Here is a 16,348-nt window from a genome sequence, read left to right on the forward strand (position 1 = left end):
TATTTTGAGTCCGGTATGTGAGGACCGTCGTCTCCGACGGGACTCGGTAATTATTTTGTTGGCTTAAATTATTATTATTAAATTCTGTTTTGGCTTTAGTTTTTATTCTTAATTTAGGTAACCTTGTCACGAGAGTGAGAGGTTACTTACCACGATTTCGTCACGAGAGTGAGAAATCTATTAAGGTTCGAACCGGCACTGCGAGAGCGTGGGGATCGAACCAGATAGTAAAAACTAGGCATTAATCTTAAACACAGCGAGAGCACTTTAGGATTAATTAGGACTTATTTAGTTTTCAAAACGCGTTCTTTGATATAAGTGGGCGAGCGAGAGCAGAATCCTACGGTTAAGGAGCGTGACTTTATTCAAGACCACGAGAGTGTGAGGTTTAGTCTCTAAGCTGATATTTTCTACTAAATATGTTTTTGACATTTTTAATAAGCCAATGAATTACAGAGTTCCCGAAGTACGCGGAATCACATTCCGGTCTCTCTTCTCTTATATTTATCTTAATCTTAGTTTTATTTCAGTTTTAGTTCTTAGGTTCCCCTTAATCAAACATTCATTACCCTCAGCTTTACAAAGTAACAATAGATTACAGTAGGTTGACATTGGTCTCTGTGGTTCGACAATCTTTTATATTACTTCGATATATCCGTGCACTTGCGGACGCATCAGTTGAACAACATCGAAAATAAATCAAATGCCAACAAGTTAAGATTAGAACCTCCAATAATTACATTTGGCATCAGAGCAAGAGTTGTGTAACTTGCTCCTAGATGTAACATCCCGATTTTTATTAATATTTTTATTTATATTAGTAATTATATAATTTGGTGTTTTTAATAATTACTTATTTATTTAGTTATTATGTGATATAATAATTATTTAAGTATTTAATTATGTGAGTGTTTATGTTGTTTGACTTAATTAAGTTATTAGAGAGATATAACTAAATGGGCCTAAGTGATAGAAACATAATGGATGGATTGGTGGGTTAAGCCCAATTGACATAAGAGTAGAAAGTTAGGGTTTGTTTGGTTCAAATGATGGGGAGGGGAGGGATTTTAATGAAGGGGAGGGAAGGGGAGGGGATGTGAGGGGTTTTTTTTAATCAGATAGGTGTTTGGTTCAAACGAGGGGAGGGGAGGGGAGGGGAAGAATTTTAATTAAAAATATGTTTGGTTCAGGAGGAGAGGGGAGAAGTTTTATTAATAATTTACATTTTTATCCTTATTATCTTATATAAGTGATACAATATGATATTCAAATATGAAAAATTTATACATATTTTTTTTGTTGGTAAAATTTCTAATATTGAGTGACTAAAAAGTTATAATTTACTATATAATGTTAAAAAAGAAATTAAACTATATGTTAATAACAACTTTTAAATCGTAATGAATTATTTAACACATCAAATACATAAAATAATTTATTATTAAATATAAATGATTTAAATGTTTTATTAAAATAAATAAATAAATTAAAATGAAAGATTTAAAGTTTGATATGAAAGAAAATATGATATGATACATAACAAAATTAGAAAAAAATATAAATAAACATAAAAGAGTTATAAAAAAAATCAATAAAGTACAATGATTATGATTTATATTAAGGACAAAAATTTTAAAATAATTTGAAGGTGGAGAATATATTTATAAGAAATTGATAGAAGCGATCGGGAAAAATTACACAGAAGAGAGCAGTAATACAAAAGAAAATGAATAATTTTGAAATATTAAAATAAAACTGAGAATATGGCGGGGGACGGTAGTTGCAGATTCCAGGCTGTATCGACTTTACTTGGTAAGAGATAGGATGACCATAAGCTTGTCTGTCATGAACTTATCGAAGAGTTGATGAACCATAAAGACTCGTACACTCGGGTATTTGGAGACGAAGCTAAATTTGAATCGATTAACGAAGCTATTTTTCCGTGGTTGGGCGCTTACGCACCGACTTCAAAATGGATGAAATTCCCAAAAATGGGACATCTTATTGCATGCGCATATGACATGGTATGCATTGACTTGACGCGTTATGGTTTTTCGGAAACCTTTTTTCCGCTCCGACCACCTCCTACAAATCCAAATGATCGTATTATGTGTGTTGGATGGATCGCAAAATCGCAACATTTTGTGCAAGTTTACTTGAAATCGGGATGCCCCATACTACCTACCTCACCAGAATGTGCGCTTCATCATACCGAAGCTGCCGAGACGTGGCCGGATCGTTTGTGGATAGGATGCACAATTTCTAAAGGTTGAACAACATCGAAAATAAATCAAATGCCAAAAAGTTAAGATTAGAACCTCCAATAGATTAGCCGGCGACAATTTTTTTTGATGTATTTTCTAGTTTCAAAGTGTAATATATGTACTCTATAACATTGCAATATAATCCTTTTTTGTTAAGTATTAGTTTGTATGTTTATGTGTTTGTTTCTTTTTCATTCTACTAATACCATTGCTGCTACTATATTCTGTTATGTTAAAAAACTAATTGGGAAACTTCTGTAGATCTATCTACGGAAGGGTATGATTTTGAAAATTATGGGTGTTTACCGTAGATGCATCTACGAAATGGAGAAATCCATGACCCTTCCGTGGATATATCAAAGGAACGTTCCGTGACAGAATTTTTGTGGTCCATAATTACCAAAGGCTTCTATAAAGTTGGGGTTTCTAGGGTTGCATTATTACACACAAACACAAACACAAACACAAAAATGGCTCACATATGACCTTGTTCATGGCAGCGAACATCATCCAAGCGTCCCGATCTTGAACCGGTTTATCGCAGAAGGGATGTGCATGTTATTTTCTCTTCCGTCAAACCCTCATGCCGGTTAAATTTTGGAACATCCATTCCTTCGACCAACTCAAAAGGACTCTCATGTCTTTTTTAGAGGAGGAGTACAGACCCGACGAAGTCATCAGAAGGATCCAGAGGCTTAGAACAAGGACCTCGTTTGAGACCGAAGAAAAGGAACGTTGATGGGATGAAGTGGAAGGCGACGTTGATTCCATTCTAATGATGCATGGATCAAATGACATTGTTTTAACTGTTGTAATTTCTTAGATCTCTTAGTTTTCTTAATTTTCTATTTGAAATTTTGATGTATCTTTTAATCAATGCTGATTTTAATCAATGAATGGATCTTTTATCGTTACAAATGTTGTTGTTTGGATTTTCTGATTCTGGGTTAGTTCCGTAACTACATCTACGGAAGAGTTCCGTAAGTGCAACTACTGAATAAAACAACGTTAAATAAAAAAAGTGCTTCCGAAAGTACATCTACAAAAGCATGAAGACAAATTAATCATTCTGAACCGGTTTATGGCCGAAGGGATAAGTATGTTATTAGGTGAATCAGAAATAAAAAAAAATTAATAATAAATAACTTTTCACTTTTTAGAATGGACAAATTTATAAAAAATTTGTTTTTAAAAAAAAAAAATAGACAACCAAAACAATGAAACGACATTAGTATAGTAGTTTCGCAACCGTGAATTCCGCGATCCAAATAAACCCTTATTGAGATTCTCTTCGCTAGTAGCAGCGACACACACAAAGAGAAAATCAAAATCAGAGCTTTCTTCAATTCAATTCAATGGAGAAAGGAAAGGCTGCGATCGGATCATCCGGAAGAAGGTGGGCCGTTGATTTCTCCGATAATTCCACTACTCGCGATATTCTCGATCCTCCCGGCTTCTCACGCGCTTCCCTCGATCAAGACGATTCAACTCTTAGTCGCCAAAAGAAGGATGCTGAATCCAGTTGGAAATCTCAGGTTGAAGCTTTTTTTCATTCAATTGTGTGGTTCTTGTTCAAAACCCTAAATTAGTTATTAATGCAGTTTGTTTTTTAATTATTGTTGTGTTTTTGGAAACAGAAAGCCTGGGAAGTTGCACAAGCCCCTTTTAAGAATTTGTTGATGATGGGGTTCATGATGTGGATGGCTGGTAACACTGTTCACTTGTTTAGCATTGGGATTACTTTCTCGGCTCTTTGGCAACCCATCAGTGCCTTACAAACTGTTGGAAAGAGTATGCTCTCTCTCTACATCTACTTCGTAACTTGGTGCCATAGTCAGTTTAACCCTGGCAACATTAATAGAGACCCTATTTAACCACTGTTAAATAGTGAACAATATTTTATGAGGACTTATTTAGTCAAGGTTTACTAGTGATAAATTTTGAACCTTGTGCGGTATTGCACACCTTCATTTGTATGCCGTTTCAGGAATTGTGACACAACTGCGATCACAGTTTAAAACCTTAATCAAAAGCTTTTATGTTTTATGACCTTAAGTGCGTTCGAAGAGAAAAAGAAGCAGTTCTCTCTCCCGGTCCAAAAAAAAGCCTTGTCAAACATGCTATTAGTTTTCGATTATCTTGTAGTCTTGTTCATTCTTCATGTTTCAGTTTGTTCTGTGATCATTTATGCATGCTTTTTATAATTTTTTTTGCAGTGTTTGAACCTTATAAAGACGCCAAAGTGGATCTTCTTGGGCCTAAGTTGTTATTCATTGCCCTTAATTTGGGAGGCATGGCTCTAGGTGTTTGGAAGGTAATATTTGTATTCATATTATGCCTTGACACAAAAATGAGTTAAATGGCTTGTTAACTCTTTTGGTTCTTTTTGTAAGTCTGTGAGTTAAATTGCTTAACTTTGAAAAAACTGGTAAACTCTTGATTTTAGCGGTGAATTTACAATCCTAAGTATATACATGGTTTTTTGTTTACCTCAAAGTTTACAATTTTGGTTAATCTTGTTGGATAGTTTGGGTTTGGTTAAATTGCTTATGTTCTACAACATATTTTTAGTTTAGGAAGCTAATTTTTTGTTGCCATAAGTTTATCTAGATTTTCAAGTTTGACAATCTTGGTGCCATTTACTTGTTATTTTCCCCCTTATTTATGTGTCTGTCCTCTTCTGCAGCTCAATTCATTGGGACTGCTTCCAACTCACACATCAGATTGGGTGTCGTCCCTAGCACCTGCTCAGGTTGGAACTTTTTTATATATAAATATATTAAGTGCATGATAAATTTTCTTTTTTAATAAATTGACACATTATCTTGCCGGCTTCAAGGTATTATGACAAAACCCTGAAGCATTTTCTAGCTCCTCTTGATTAAATAAATTACTTCAACACTTTGTTGCTTTATTCTATTGAGTTGCGGCTACATGCTTTATAAGCCTGAATTCAATTTGATAAATAGTTGTCATCTTATCACTATCTCATCTTGTAAAATTGATGGTGGAAGATTAATAGGAACCTGTACCGACAAACTGGAAATTGATAATGATCTAGAGAGATGAAGAAGGGGTTCATTATTTCTCTTATGCTGATATATAAGGAGATGATTTAAGTTAATTGACTACTATCCCAACAGTCTCTATTTTTGATTACTCCAACTCCTAACTAATCAATGCTGCAAGAAATTGTTTTGACTATTACCCACTTGCTGTCGCAGTATTCCTTGATTCGTGTATTCATCTCCCTAACCTTATTTTGTTGCTGAAGCCTATTCCTACTAGCAATACGTCTGTTAAAAATCCAATCTTTGTGCTCAAGGTTAAGGTCTTGAAACTGGTCATAAATACCAAATCTGTCCTCCAAAGTAGCGATTTGTTTGCCAGGCCTTTCCTGCCATTGCATGTTAATCCACAACTATGAAAGGCAAACAATTAGGAAATAATAACAATATACATGAAATTTAGGGTGGGTATGAGCTTGTGTAGGTAACTAGAGTTGGAAAGCACTTCGTCCCACTTATCTGAGAACCAAATAGGGATAATAATAAAAGGCAATTTCTTTTCCCACTGTTTGAGTGTGGCTCACACCTTTGAAAATCCGAAATTGCCCTTAGGTTTTTTTGGAGATGCATCTTCGAACGCACCTTATATCACCTCATCCTTTGTAAATCAAGCAGCCACCCTATTCTTGCCAAAAAATTAATTCGGAGATGCATCTTCAAAAACATTTCCGAGTGCATATCTAACTATTTAAACACAACCACCCCATTTTTGCCAAAAATTAATTCGGACATGCTTCTCCGAAAACATTCCTGAGTGCATTTTTAGCTATTTTAACACAACCACCCCATTTTGCCAAAAATTAATTCAGAGATGCATCTCCGAAAACATTCCTGAGTGCATTTTTAGCTATTTAAATGTCTGTATTATCGGGTGTTTTCGGAGATGCATCTCCGAATATACCCCATAAAAATTTCGCTCACCCATTTGTGCTTATTTTGTGGGAAAATGGTGCGTCCGGAGATGCATCTCCGAAAATTGGGGACATTTTTAACTTTTCGCCAAGGGTTTGGGGGAACCTATAAGGGTGGGAAAAGATGACTAGGTTTGTTCCTTGCAGTGGGCCTTATTTTCATCTAGGCCCAATCTTGTTGAAAACTAGAGGGTTTCATGTGAGCATTAGCCTAATGGGTCAGATGGGATTGAGCTCTGTCAAGATGGAACTTGATCTGCCTTGCGGTTTCATTTCTATTCATCCAATCCCGGGCCATTGCATCTTTTAATATTCCTTCTGATTTGAACTTTGACAGTGATGGTGGAGGGCATCCAATGCCACTTCAATGAGACAGCAGTTTACTGCACTCTTGTAACTGGTTGTACTGGCAATTGCCCCAATGTAGAACCTCATACCAGGCCCTCGGTTGTTCTTCAATTAAGTAACACAGTCAAGTTTCCTCCAGGGTACAGTTTAGAACTTTTGTCTGGCTTTCCATTTAAGGATGGTAGGTAATGCCCATCTGCACCAAGCAACATAGTATCTTTCAACCTAAGAAGGTTCTGCCAAAAATATCTCAAGAAGGTGGGGTCCCTATCACATACAATAGAAATGATGATGGTATGTTTGCAAAACATCTTCAAGTAAAAGCATCTGCAGTGGAGCGTGTTGATTATAGGTGCTTGGGGGAGTATAGTGAGTAATTTTCTGAGCATGTCAGCATACACTGAAATTGCATTATACCCTTTATACCTACAAAGTGCTACGATAAAATCAATGTTGAGTTCCTCCTAAATGGCCTTAGGAAAAGGTGGCACCTGATGTAATGGCTTTACTTATTTGGGCACTGGCTACTATATGACTCAACCAACCTTCTTGGCATCCTCTTAATAGTATGGAGTTGACCGTGTTTTAGTGGTTAAGACATGGTTGTCAAACTCTCAAGTTGGCACATAGAATTGAACTAGCCTATATTGAGCTTAACTCTCAAAGTTAACACATAGAATTGAACTAGTCTATATTGAGCTTAACTCACTTACTGTAAACTCAGGTAGACTCACATGGAGTTGACTCATTAGGGTTAGAACATTTGAAAACTCTGATTGTTGTAGACTCCTTTATCTTAAAGGAGGCTACAAAGCATTTCAAAATAATTGAACGACAGGAATCCACAGTGCAGAGCCCATTAAACTTAGTTGTGGCACTTGACTCAACAGATGCGAACCCATCTGCAAAGGAGGTGAATGATATTGTATCAGTCTCAATCATATAGCTCCCAACATATACGTAGTCCTGAACAAGTAAACATGAGCAAACACATGATTGCAAGGTTGCAATGAACCCATTAAGCCAATGTGGTGAGTGAATTCACCTCTAATGCAACATTCTCCCTTCTTTAGTAATACTGAGCCATGTTTATTGTCATTTTTAATATTATCTTGTCTAGTCTTATCATACATCCAGTCCAACGCAACATCCTCAACTCTGTTACACTTAGTTTATTTGTTGGTTCTTTATAATCCAACATTCTGTCTTGCACAACATCGTCAATCTTGTAGTTGTCAAATAAAATTTTCCCTTCAGTTTGAACGGTATTTTTCTTATCACATAAAACACTTGAGACCCTCCTCTATTTCAACCACCCACAGAATTATTGCAATGCTGTCACAAACTCTTACACATGTTGTTTACGGCTTTACGCTATAAAATAAACTTGTGACCACTTTTTAATTTCATAAATGAATGCTTGATTTCAAAATCAATTCCATAACTAGTTTAATCCACCTAAAAAAATTTATAACTCGTTAGCATCTCTCTTACTTTATCCTTTTGTAATTTTCATGAGCTGCACAGTGCCTTTGGTTTCTCTGTTTTATGTACTCATGACCTTTACATTTTATGTTTCTTCAGGAGGTGGAATACTCAGGTGGTGGTTTAAATTTTGGTTGATGCTCTAGTTCTTACTTTTTTGGTGGCTTCACTTGAGGAAATTAAGGATTCAACGCTGTTAGAATGTTGTAACGGTCTCAAAGGACCTCATGAGGCATGACTTGTTTCTTAATTATGATAAATGTTACGAATGCGTGCTGTCACCAATATTAGACCGGGTTTGTAGTGGACTAAAGTGCTTTGAATAACATTTCTATTTGTATTTAGTATTATAGTATTTGCACATTATATATCTCTATATCTCTTCTGCAAATCTGATGTAAAGGAAAATGGCATACTAGAATCTCCCTTGCAATGAAGCATCTAAACTTTTGATTTCTTTTAAATGCTTCTTTTGTAGACAAATATTAGCTATTAAATTATTAGGGGAGGAAATACTCTTAGCATCCTTCTTTCAAATGCTTATCTTGATTCACCTTTAACTGCCGATTGTGAAGTAGGTTGGCATTGCATAGTGTGGTTTAAACTAATGATTGACCATTTAGTGTGTATATCTTCAATTCTGAATCTCAATGTTGTCAGCCTAATAGGTTGATTCTACTATCACTCTCTCCTCATTCTAAGGATTGTGTTTGTTCTTGATTCCTATTTTTTAGATGGGGATAATTAGGATTACTGGAATTGAGTTATGTCTATGACATTATTGACCGTGAACAAAATTGGATTTGTTGACCATTTAGTCATGGTATTCCATGACTATAACATGATGATTTGCAATTGCTTCTAGCATGATTTTGAATCTGAATTTATAAGTTTATCTTGATTGATTTGCCAACCATATAAATAATAATCTACATTCTGTCTCCATGCAATTGTATGAGATATCCAATGTATTTTGATTTCTCATCTTAATGTCCAAATAGACAAGGATATCCTTTTTAGAAGGTCTTATATTGTCTAATTTTACTACACATATTATATAAGAAAATAATTAAAGGTCCATTTTTAGTTTAAAACAAGTTATATTATATCCAATGAAATAAATAACATACTTTGAAATGAAGATTCCTTAATTTGATTTACTCTTAAGAAAAATAATTTTTTTTATATAAATTATGACAACTTTGTCCCAATTTAATCTCCTTCATAAAATTATTGTCATAAATTAGTTTCTTATATTTGCTAATAAAAAAAATACCGTAGGAGAAATACTTACTTTTTTTTAGTTTTAATTATAAGTTACATTGTTTTTTCTAAATTATAAATTGTTTTATATTATTAATTATTAATACTACATTAATAATTTTTTATTAATGAGAACAATTTCTAAAGTTATATGTAATTCTTTGTTTTTATACAAAATTAATCACATGTTTTTTCAAAATAGGAAGCTGTTAAGGTCAATTACATATTTTTTTAAATAGTTTGAAATAATCAAAATATCATATAATTTGAGAGAAATAAAGTATCATTATATCATTACTTTTTCTTTTAATTTATATTCTCTAATTCTTACTATAAATATTGAAGAAGATATTTTTTTAGAAAGGACAATACATTTCACCGACATACAAATCTAATCAATGGATATTAAGTTGTCATGGTTTATATTTTTGATTATTAAATTTTGTTTTTATTTTTTAACAACTAAATATGTTTCAGCATTTGTTATGGGGGACCACTTAGCAGTGTCAATTATTTAGTAGACAAAAAAATTATAAAATAAGATTTCTTGCACCCATAACTAGTGCATTAGAAATATTTGCATTGTTGAATAAAGCTTTGAATTTATAGATAAAACATTAATTTTTTTTTGTTAAAATAAAAAATATTAAAATTAAAATTTTGACCCTTAATTTTAATATAAGATCAAGTATATGAAACACTGGCACGTCAAATTTAATTTTAACTTGAACACAAAAACATAAGTGTTGGTGCAAGTATCTGATACCGATCCAAACACACGAAAATATATTTTTTCAGAAGTATCGGTGTTATGTAGAGATCAAGTATATATCAAACCGAATAAGTGAATATGAGAAATTTGTTACTGAATGTGATAGTGGTCCCAAAATTATGTAAACAAAGTTTGAAGCATGATTGAACCAATTTTGCATCACAAACATTGTTGCAGATTCAGTTGATCTATCACTAAATGCTTGAAAATAATTAAACTTGGATGTACCATTTCTGCAACAAAAATCAGTTTGACTAATGCACAAGATAAAAACATATCTTCGCGGCATCAGAAACATTTAATGACACTGCACAAGTTGTCTTCCCCACAGCATAGAACCACGTACATGTTCTACGTACAAGGATTGGAAGTTAGAACACCAATCTCAATAAGCAAAAATACATTGTCCTTTAAATCATGTTACCTTATCCTGAAAATTAAACACGTTAAGTAAACAATTATTGACTAATAATAATAATAATAATAATAATAATAATAATAATAATAATAATAATAATAATAATAATAATAATAATAATAATAATAATAATAATAATAATAATAATTAATTATTATGAATTATTATCAATATAAATCAGGGTAAATTATTATTAAACATTAATATTGGAAATTGAAAGAGAAATTAACTTGAAATTGGTAAGAAATACGAAGCAGAAGTGTGAGATAGTAGTGTGTAAAATTGAAAAAAAGTTACTTTAATCAACATTGGTGTTTATATAATGAAGGGTGACCCCAAAGGATATGCAATTTTTGGTAAAAGGAGAATGCACCGCGATAAACCATCACACGTGTGCCCGTGAGTGTCCGTCCGTATGGCTCAAGTTTAAGGAAATCATATTCTATAATGAACTCCGTTGATTTTTATTTGTTGAATTTTTATTTACCCAATTCAAAAAGTTAGGTAAAATTACATTCAGTGTAAAATATATTGAAATCAACAAACAATTTTATGATTTAATAAATAATTAAATATGTTAAAATTAAATAGTATTTTGTAATTAGTTGAATGTACCTTACTCAATTTTTTGTGATGGGTAAAGAAATTAAAGATTCACGTAGAGAAAGAGAAGACAAAGTGACTAAGATTTAATTAAGAATGACGAAAAATGTTTCAATACAAAGCAATAGCAATAGAAAAGTATATATACAAAAGTATCAAAATACTAAACTATTCTTCATATAATATATTATCTAACATTTCTCTGCAAAATCATGATGTATTACCAACAATGTGCAAGGATGAAGAAACAAATTAGATTGTGTTTTTGTGAATAAGTCAACAATATGCAAGGACGAAGAAACAAACGATAAAGTAATAGTTTCATGGAGAAGATGATGGTGGGTGAGATGACAATCAAACTAAATATGTTTGATACGTTCATGAAAGACCGAGTCATGAGCAATTTGAATGAAACTCTTATTATTACAATACATAGGAGTGATTTTAGAGAGAAAGAGAGACACCCATATCAGAAAGAAGCCAACATACCACACTATCTTTAAATTGGTAGTTGCCATAAAACAGTACTCTACTTCCGTTACTTCCGTTACTTCCGTTAAAGAATGAGATACCATGGCTTACTTCTCGCGCTTTTTCAAGAAATAAGAGAATTTTTCACATTGAACTCAAAGAGACTATTTACTGATCTAGTATAAAAATGCCAGCATGTTCAAGAATGTTGGAAAATGTATTTAGATTGAGAAAAAAACCTCTAAGGGAGTACGCAACCTCAATTCCTAAAAAATAACGAAGAATGCCTGAATCTTTCATCTCAAATTGTTTAGCTAACTGTAATTTCAACTCATCAATCCCATCAACATCATCACTTAGTTATTTGTTGAGGCTTATGTATTGCTCAATAAAATGTTTCCGCTCTTAATCACTTAGTTATTTAATCGTCGTATTAAACGGTAAAATGTATCACTAAAATCTATCTCAGAAAACCTATACAATAAAAGTGTAAGAGTTTTCTCTACAAATCCTATTTCCCTCACTCTTTCTCAATTCTCACAGATGATTAAAACACATAATATATCATGTCAATTCCTTGAGATCTATCTTATGTTGTAATTAATAAAAATAGTTAATGACCATGAGTGTGTTAAAAAATGACAAGAAAATATGCAAGTGAAGTTTGTTTTTTGAATCCAGAAATAGGCAACGCTTGTAAAGTGTTGCAATAGGTAGTTTGTTTTTTGAATTTTGAAATAGGCAACGCTTTGTGAAGTGTTACAGTAGGCAGTATGTTTTTTAAATTCAGAAATAGGCAACGCCCCGCCTCGTGAAGTGTTGTAGTAAGCAATTGAAATAGAAAACACTTGAAAAATGTTGTAGTAGGTGAAAAGTTGCAACACTTGGTAAAAATCGTTGCTGAAAGGGTGTGTTTCATGAAAGGTCGCAACCTTGTAAAATAACACCATTTGGCCTATAAATACTTTTTGGTGACCTTCAGTCGATAATTAGAGATTTTAAGCTGTCGCCTGAGAGTGATGTGTGGCGGTGCATGACTAGAATGGTGGTGTTTATTCCGTGTCTTCTGCTTACTCTTTCCTCTTCTCCCGTCAGTTTTCCCCGCATCAGCAGGCCCCTCCCATTGACTTAGTCCCCCCATTCTCTTTGGGTTAGCTGGGCTCTCTCTAAAGTAATAGTTTTCTCTTGGCAGCTTATCCAAGATCGTATCCCTATCATAGATAACTTACTGAAGAGGGGTATTCTCTTGATCTCAGAGACTATTTCCTGCCATTTTTATTCTCTTACTGTTGAGTCGTCCTTGCATCTTTTTGTGACCTGTGAGATTGCCTCCTCTGTGTGGTATATGATCTTTAGGTGGTTGGGTTGGTCTGCTATTTTGCCTAGGAATGTCGTGACTCTTTTCCAGGTGTTTATTCCCTTGATTGAAGAGTATATGACTAGATATGTTTTTTGATGATCTGGCATGCTGTGGTTTGGTCGATTTAGAAAACTAGGAATTAATTATTTTTTATGGTTCTTCAGTGACGATAAAAGATGTTGAAGAAATAAGTATCGTTTTGGCTTGGAAGTGGTGTCTTGGCAGGTCTATGGGGAACTCTTGTATCTTCTCAACTTGACTTGAGAATCTTATCCTATTTCTAAGCCAACAGTGAACTGAGTGGCTTTAGCCCTCCCTTTGGATGTGTACTTGTGGGTGTTTTGTGGAGAGGTCTAACTTTGTTTGATTTTGCTCTCTCTCTCTCTCTCTCTCTCTCTCTCTCTCTCTCTCTCTCTCTCTCTCTCTCTCTCTCTCTCTCTCTCCTCTCTCTCTCTCTCTCTCTCTCTCTCTCCTCTCTCTCTCTCTCTCTCTCTCTCCTCTCTTCTCTCTCCTCTCTCATCTCTCTCACTCTCTCTCTCTCTCTCTCTCTCTCTCTCTCTCTCTCTCCTCTCTCTCTCTCTCTCTCTCTCTCTCTCTCTCTCTCTCTCTCTCTCTCTCTCTCTCTCTCTCGTTGAGACTTTCTTTTGTTTCTTTCCTTTTGATTTATTTTTGTGTGTCTTGATGTGTTCCTTATCTTGATTTGACACTTCTTATGTCGTGTAGTATCCCTGTCTTTTTTTTATTATATTATATTTTCCTTAAAAATAAAGAAAAACATAACAAAAGTATATATTATGCACTATAAATTTCATATTTCATTTTTCCTCTATTTAAATTTTCATCGATCTTATACAAATAAGTTGAATTATCTTTAGTATTACGGACAATTTAAAAGTTCTTAAAATATTATAAAAAAATAATTCCTTCACGAATCAAGTATTGATCTATTTAATTTACTATTAATTTTCTACATCTTTCAAATCACAATGCTTTAAAAATAAACACGGGTGGGTGTGTACCATTTCTACAAACTCAAATATCAGTTTGCATTGATAATGCAATTTTTTTTTTTTTTTTTGGGTAACATTGATAATGCAATTTCCTTGAAGGTGATAGACATAAAAACAAATCTTCATGCCAGAACAAGTATTTAATGACATTGCACAAGTTGTGACTTCAGCCCGACAGAAAACAACGTACATATGTTCTACCGTACAACCAACCATATTTATACATAGCATGTGGAGCCGCAAATCCTGCTATCTTCCTCGCAACTATGAGAACACCAATCTCAAAAACCAAAAGAAATCAAAGCCACAATTAACCATAGCCACAACTGTATTATAACGAGATCTTAAATTTCAATCGTATCAGTTGCAAGTTCATTCAAGACAATAATGTTTCTTTTCAATCTCAAAGACCAACACAATGGTGTTTCTTCTCAATCACAAAGACCAATTTACAATAGAGGTTGGTTTTAGATGATAGTTAATTTTTTTTTATTTAAATCAATTTAATTTAACATAATTTATTTTAACTTGAATTTTGGTTATACAGCGTAAAATTATTTTACATTGTCAGTGCATCACCTATATATATATATATATATATATATATATATATATATATATATATATATATATATATATATATATATATATATATATATATATATATATATATATATTATATATATATATATATATATATATTAAACTAATACTAACATTATAAAGACGAGGTAAAAAATAGATTCAAAATAAAATATAATGTATTAAAATTTAATATTGGAATGAAGTTCATATTGTGAAAAAATAAAAATAAAACTAATAAATTGGATTTAAAAAATTAAAAACTAATTAATGATTGATTAATGTAATATAAAAATCGTACATCATATTAATATAAAAGTATTTTTTTAGGTAAACGTATATGATTTGTTTTTGAATATTTAATCACTAGTTATATTACTTCCGTTGAAAAAGTATTTTTATCTCTCTTTTGTGGGAGAAGTGAAGAAGCGTGTTATGGAAAGTGTGTCACTTTTTTCTCTTGGTTACATTTAAGTGAGGGAAATCTTTTTACTAGTCATTATTTCGAGTCCCAACAACATCATTTTGTATTTTCTTAAAAACACACTATTTTTTCTCACGGTTCTTAAAAGCACGCTAGTTTGGATGCTGCTCTTGTTTAGAGGTTGAGCAAATGAATGTGAAAACGGATTTTTCCTTCATGGTGATTTGGAGGAAGAGATCTACATGAAACAACCCGATGATTTTCAAGTTAAAGGCAAAGAAGATCATGTGTGTAGTTTGAGAAAGAGTTTTTATGGATTGAAGCAAACTCAAAGGCAGTACAAGAAGTTTGAGTCTGTTATGTGTGATCAAGGAAATCATAAGACTACTTCAGATCATTGCGTCTTTGTTAGAAAATTTTCTAACGATGACTTCATTATCTTGTAGTTATATGTTGATGATATGTTTATTATAGGGAAAATATTTCTAACATTGTCAGGTTAAAGAAGCAGTTGGGCGAATCATTTTCCATGAAATACATGGGAGCAGCTAAACAGATTCTTGGCATTAGAATCGAGCGTGATAAAAGAGAGAAGAAATTTTGGATGTCAGAAGAACATTATATCGAAAGAGTGCTACAAAGATTTAAAATAGAAAACTCTAAGGCGGTAAGCACTCCTCTTGCTACTCATTTCAAGTTGAGTTTTAATCAAAATCCTTCAAGTGAAGATGAACATTTGATATTAATTGTGTTCCTTATGTGTATGTTGTGGGTAGTTTGATGTATGCAATGGTGTGTACAAGACCAAATATAGCACATATTGTTGGTATAGTAAGTAGATTTTTGTCAAATCCAGGTAGAGAGTATTTGAATGCTGTTAAATAAACTTTAAGACCCATTTGACCTATGCTTCAAATTATAGACCCACTTCATATTTATATATTTCTTTCTTGACCACTTACCAAATTATAGGTTTTATTCTTCTTAATTGCTTTGAATTCCTTCTTCATAGTTTCTTTCTAGTTCTCATCTTTCAAGTTTTGGTCTGAGTCAATTGGTTTTGATTCAACCATCATAATTTATTCTATCAAGTCACATTATTCGTTTAATGAGCGATCAATAAATCATTCATAATAAGTTAATCTTAGTGATTGAGTTCTTGATCTTGCTAACCTCCTCACCTTTTATTTTTGTGCAACATCCTTTATTGGATCTTCTTGTAGCATAGTTATGATATTGTCTAAGTTTTCACCATTTTGAATTGAAACTCCCCGCGAGTTCCATCCTTTGCTCTTATCAAACTATTATACCTACTTATTATCACTCTATTATCGTTTATGAGAATTATTTATATGCACTAGTTGCGTGA

The 16,348-nt window shown here is 32.9% G+C and overlaps 1 protein-coding gene across 1 annotated transcript; it reads left to right on the forward strand.

Moving 5' to 3' along the window:
- Positions 1-3,484: 3,484 nt before the first annotated feature.
- On the forward strand, positions 3,485-8,540 carry LOC131596323 (uncharacterized). The gene is made up of 5 exons (XM_058868945.1): positions 3,485-3,799; positions 3,902-4,055; positions 4,481-4,578; positions 4,951-5,016; positions 8,176-8,540. Exons 1-5 carry the CDS (start codon positions 3,620-3,622, stop codon positions 8,212-8,214), a joined length of 537 nt encoding a protein of 178 aa, XP_058724928.1. The 5' UTR covers positions 3,485-3,619; the 3' UTR covers positions 8,215-8,540.
- The last annotated feature ends 7,808 nt before the right edge of the window (positions 8,541-16,348 follow it).

This window comes from Vicia villosa, linkage group LG4 (assembly GCF_029867415.1).
Source record: "Vicia villosa cultivar HV-30 ecotype Madison, WI linkage group LG4, Vvil1.0, whole genome shotgun sequence".
Lineage (NCBI taxonomy): Eukaryota > Viridiplantae > Streptophyta > Magnoliopsida > Fabales > Fabaceae > Vicia > Vicia villosa.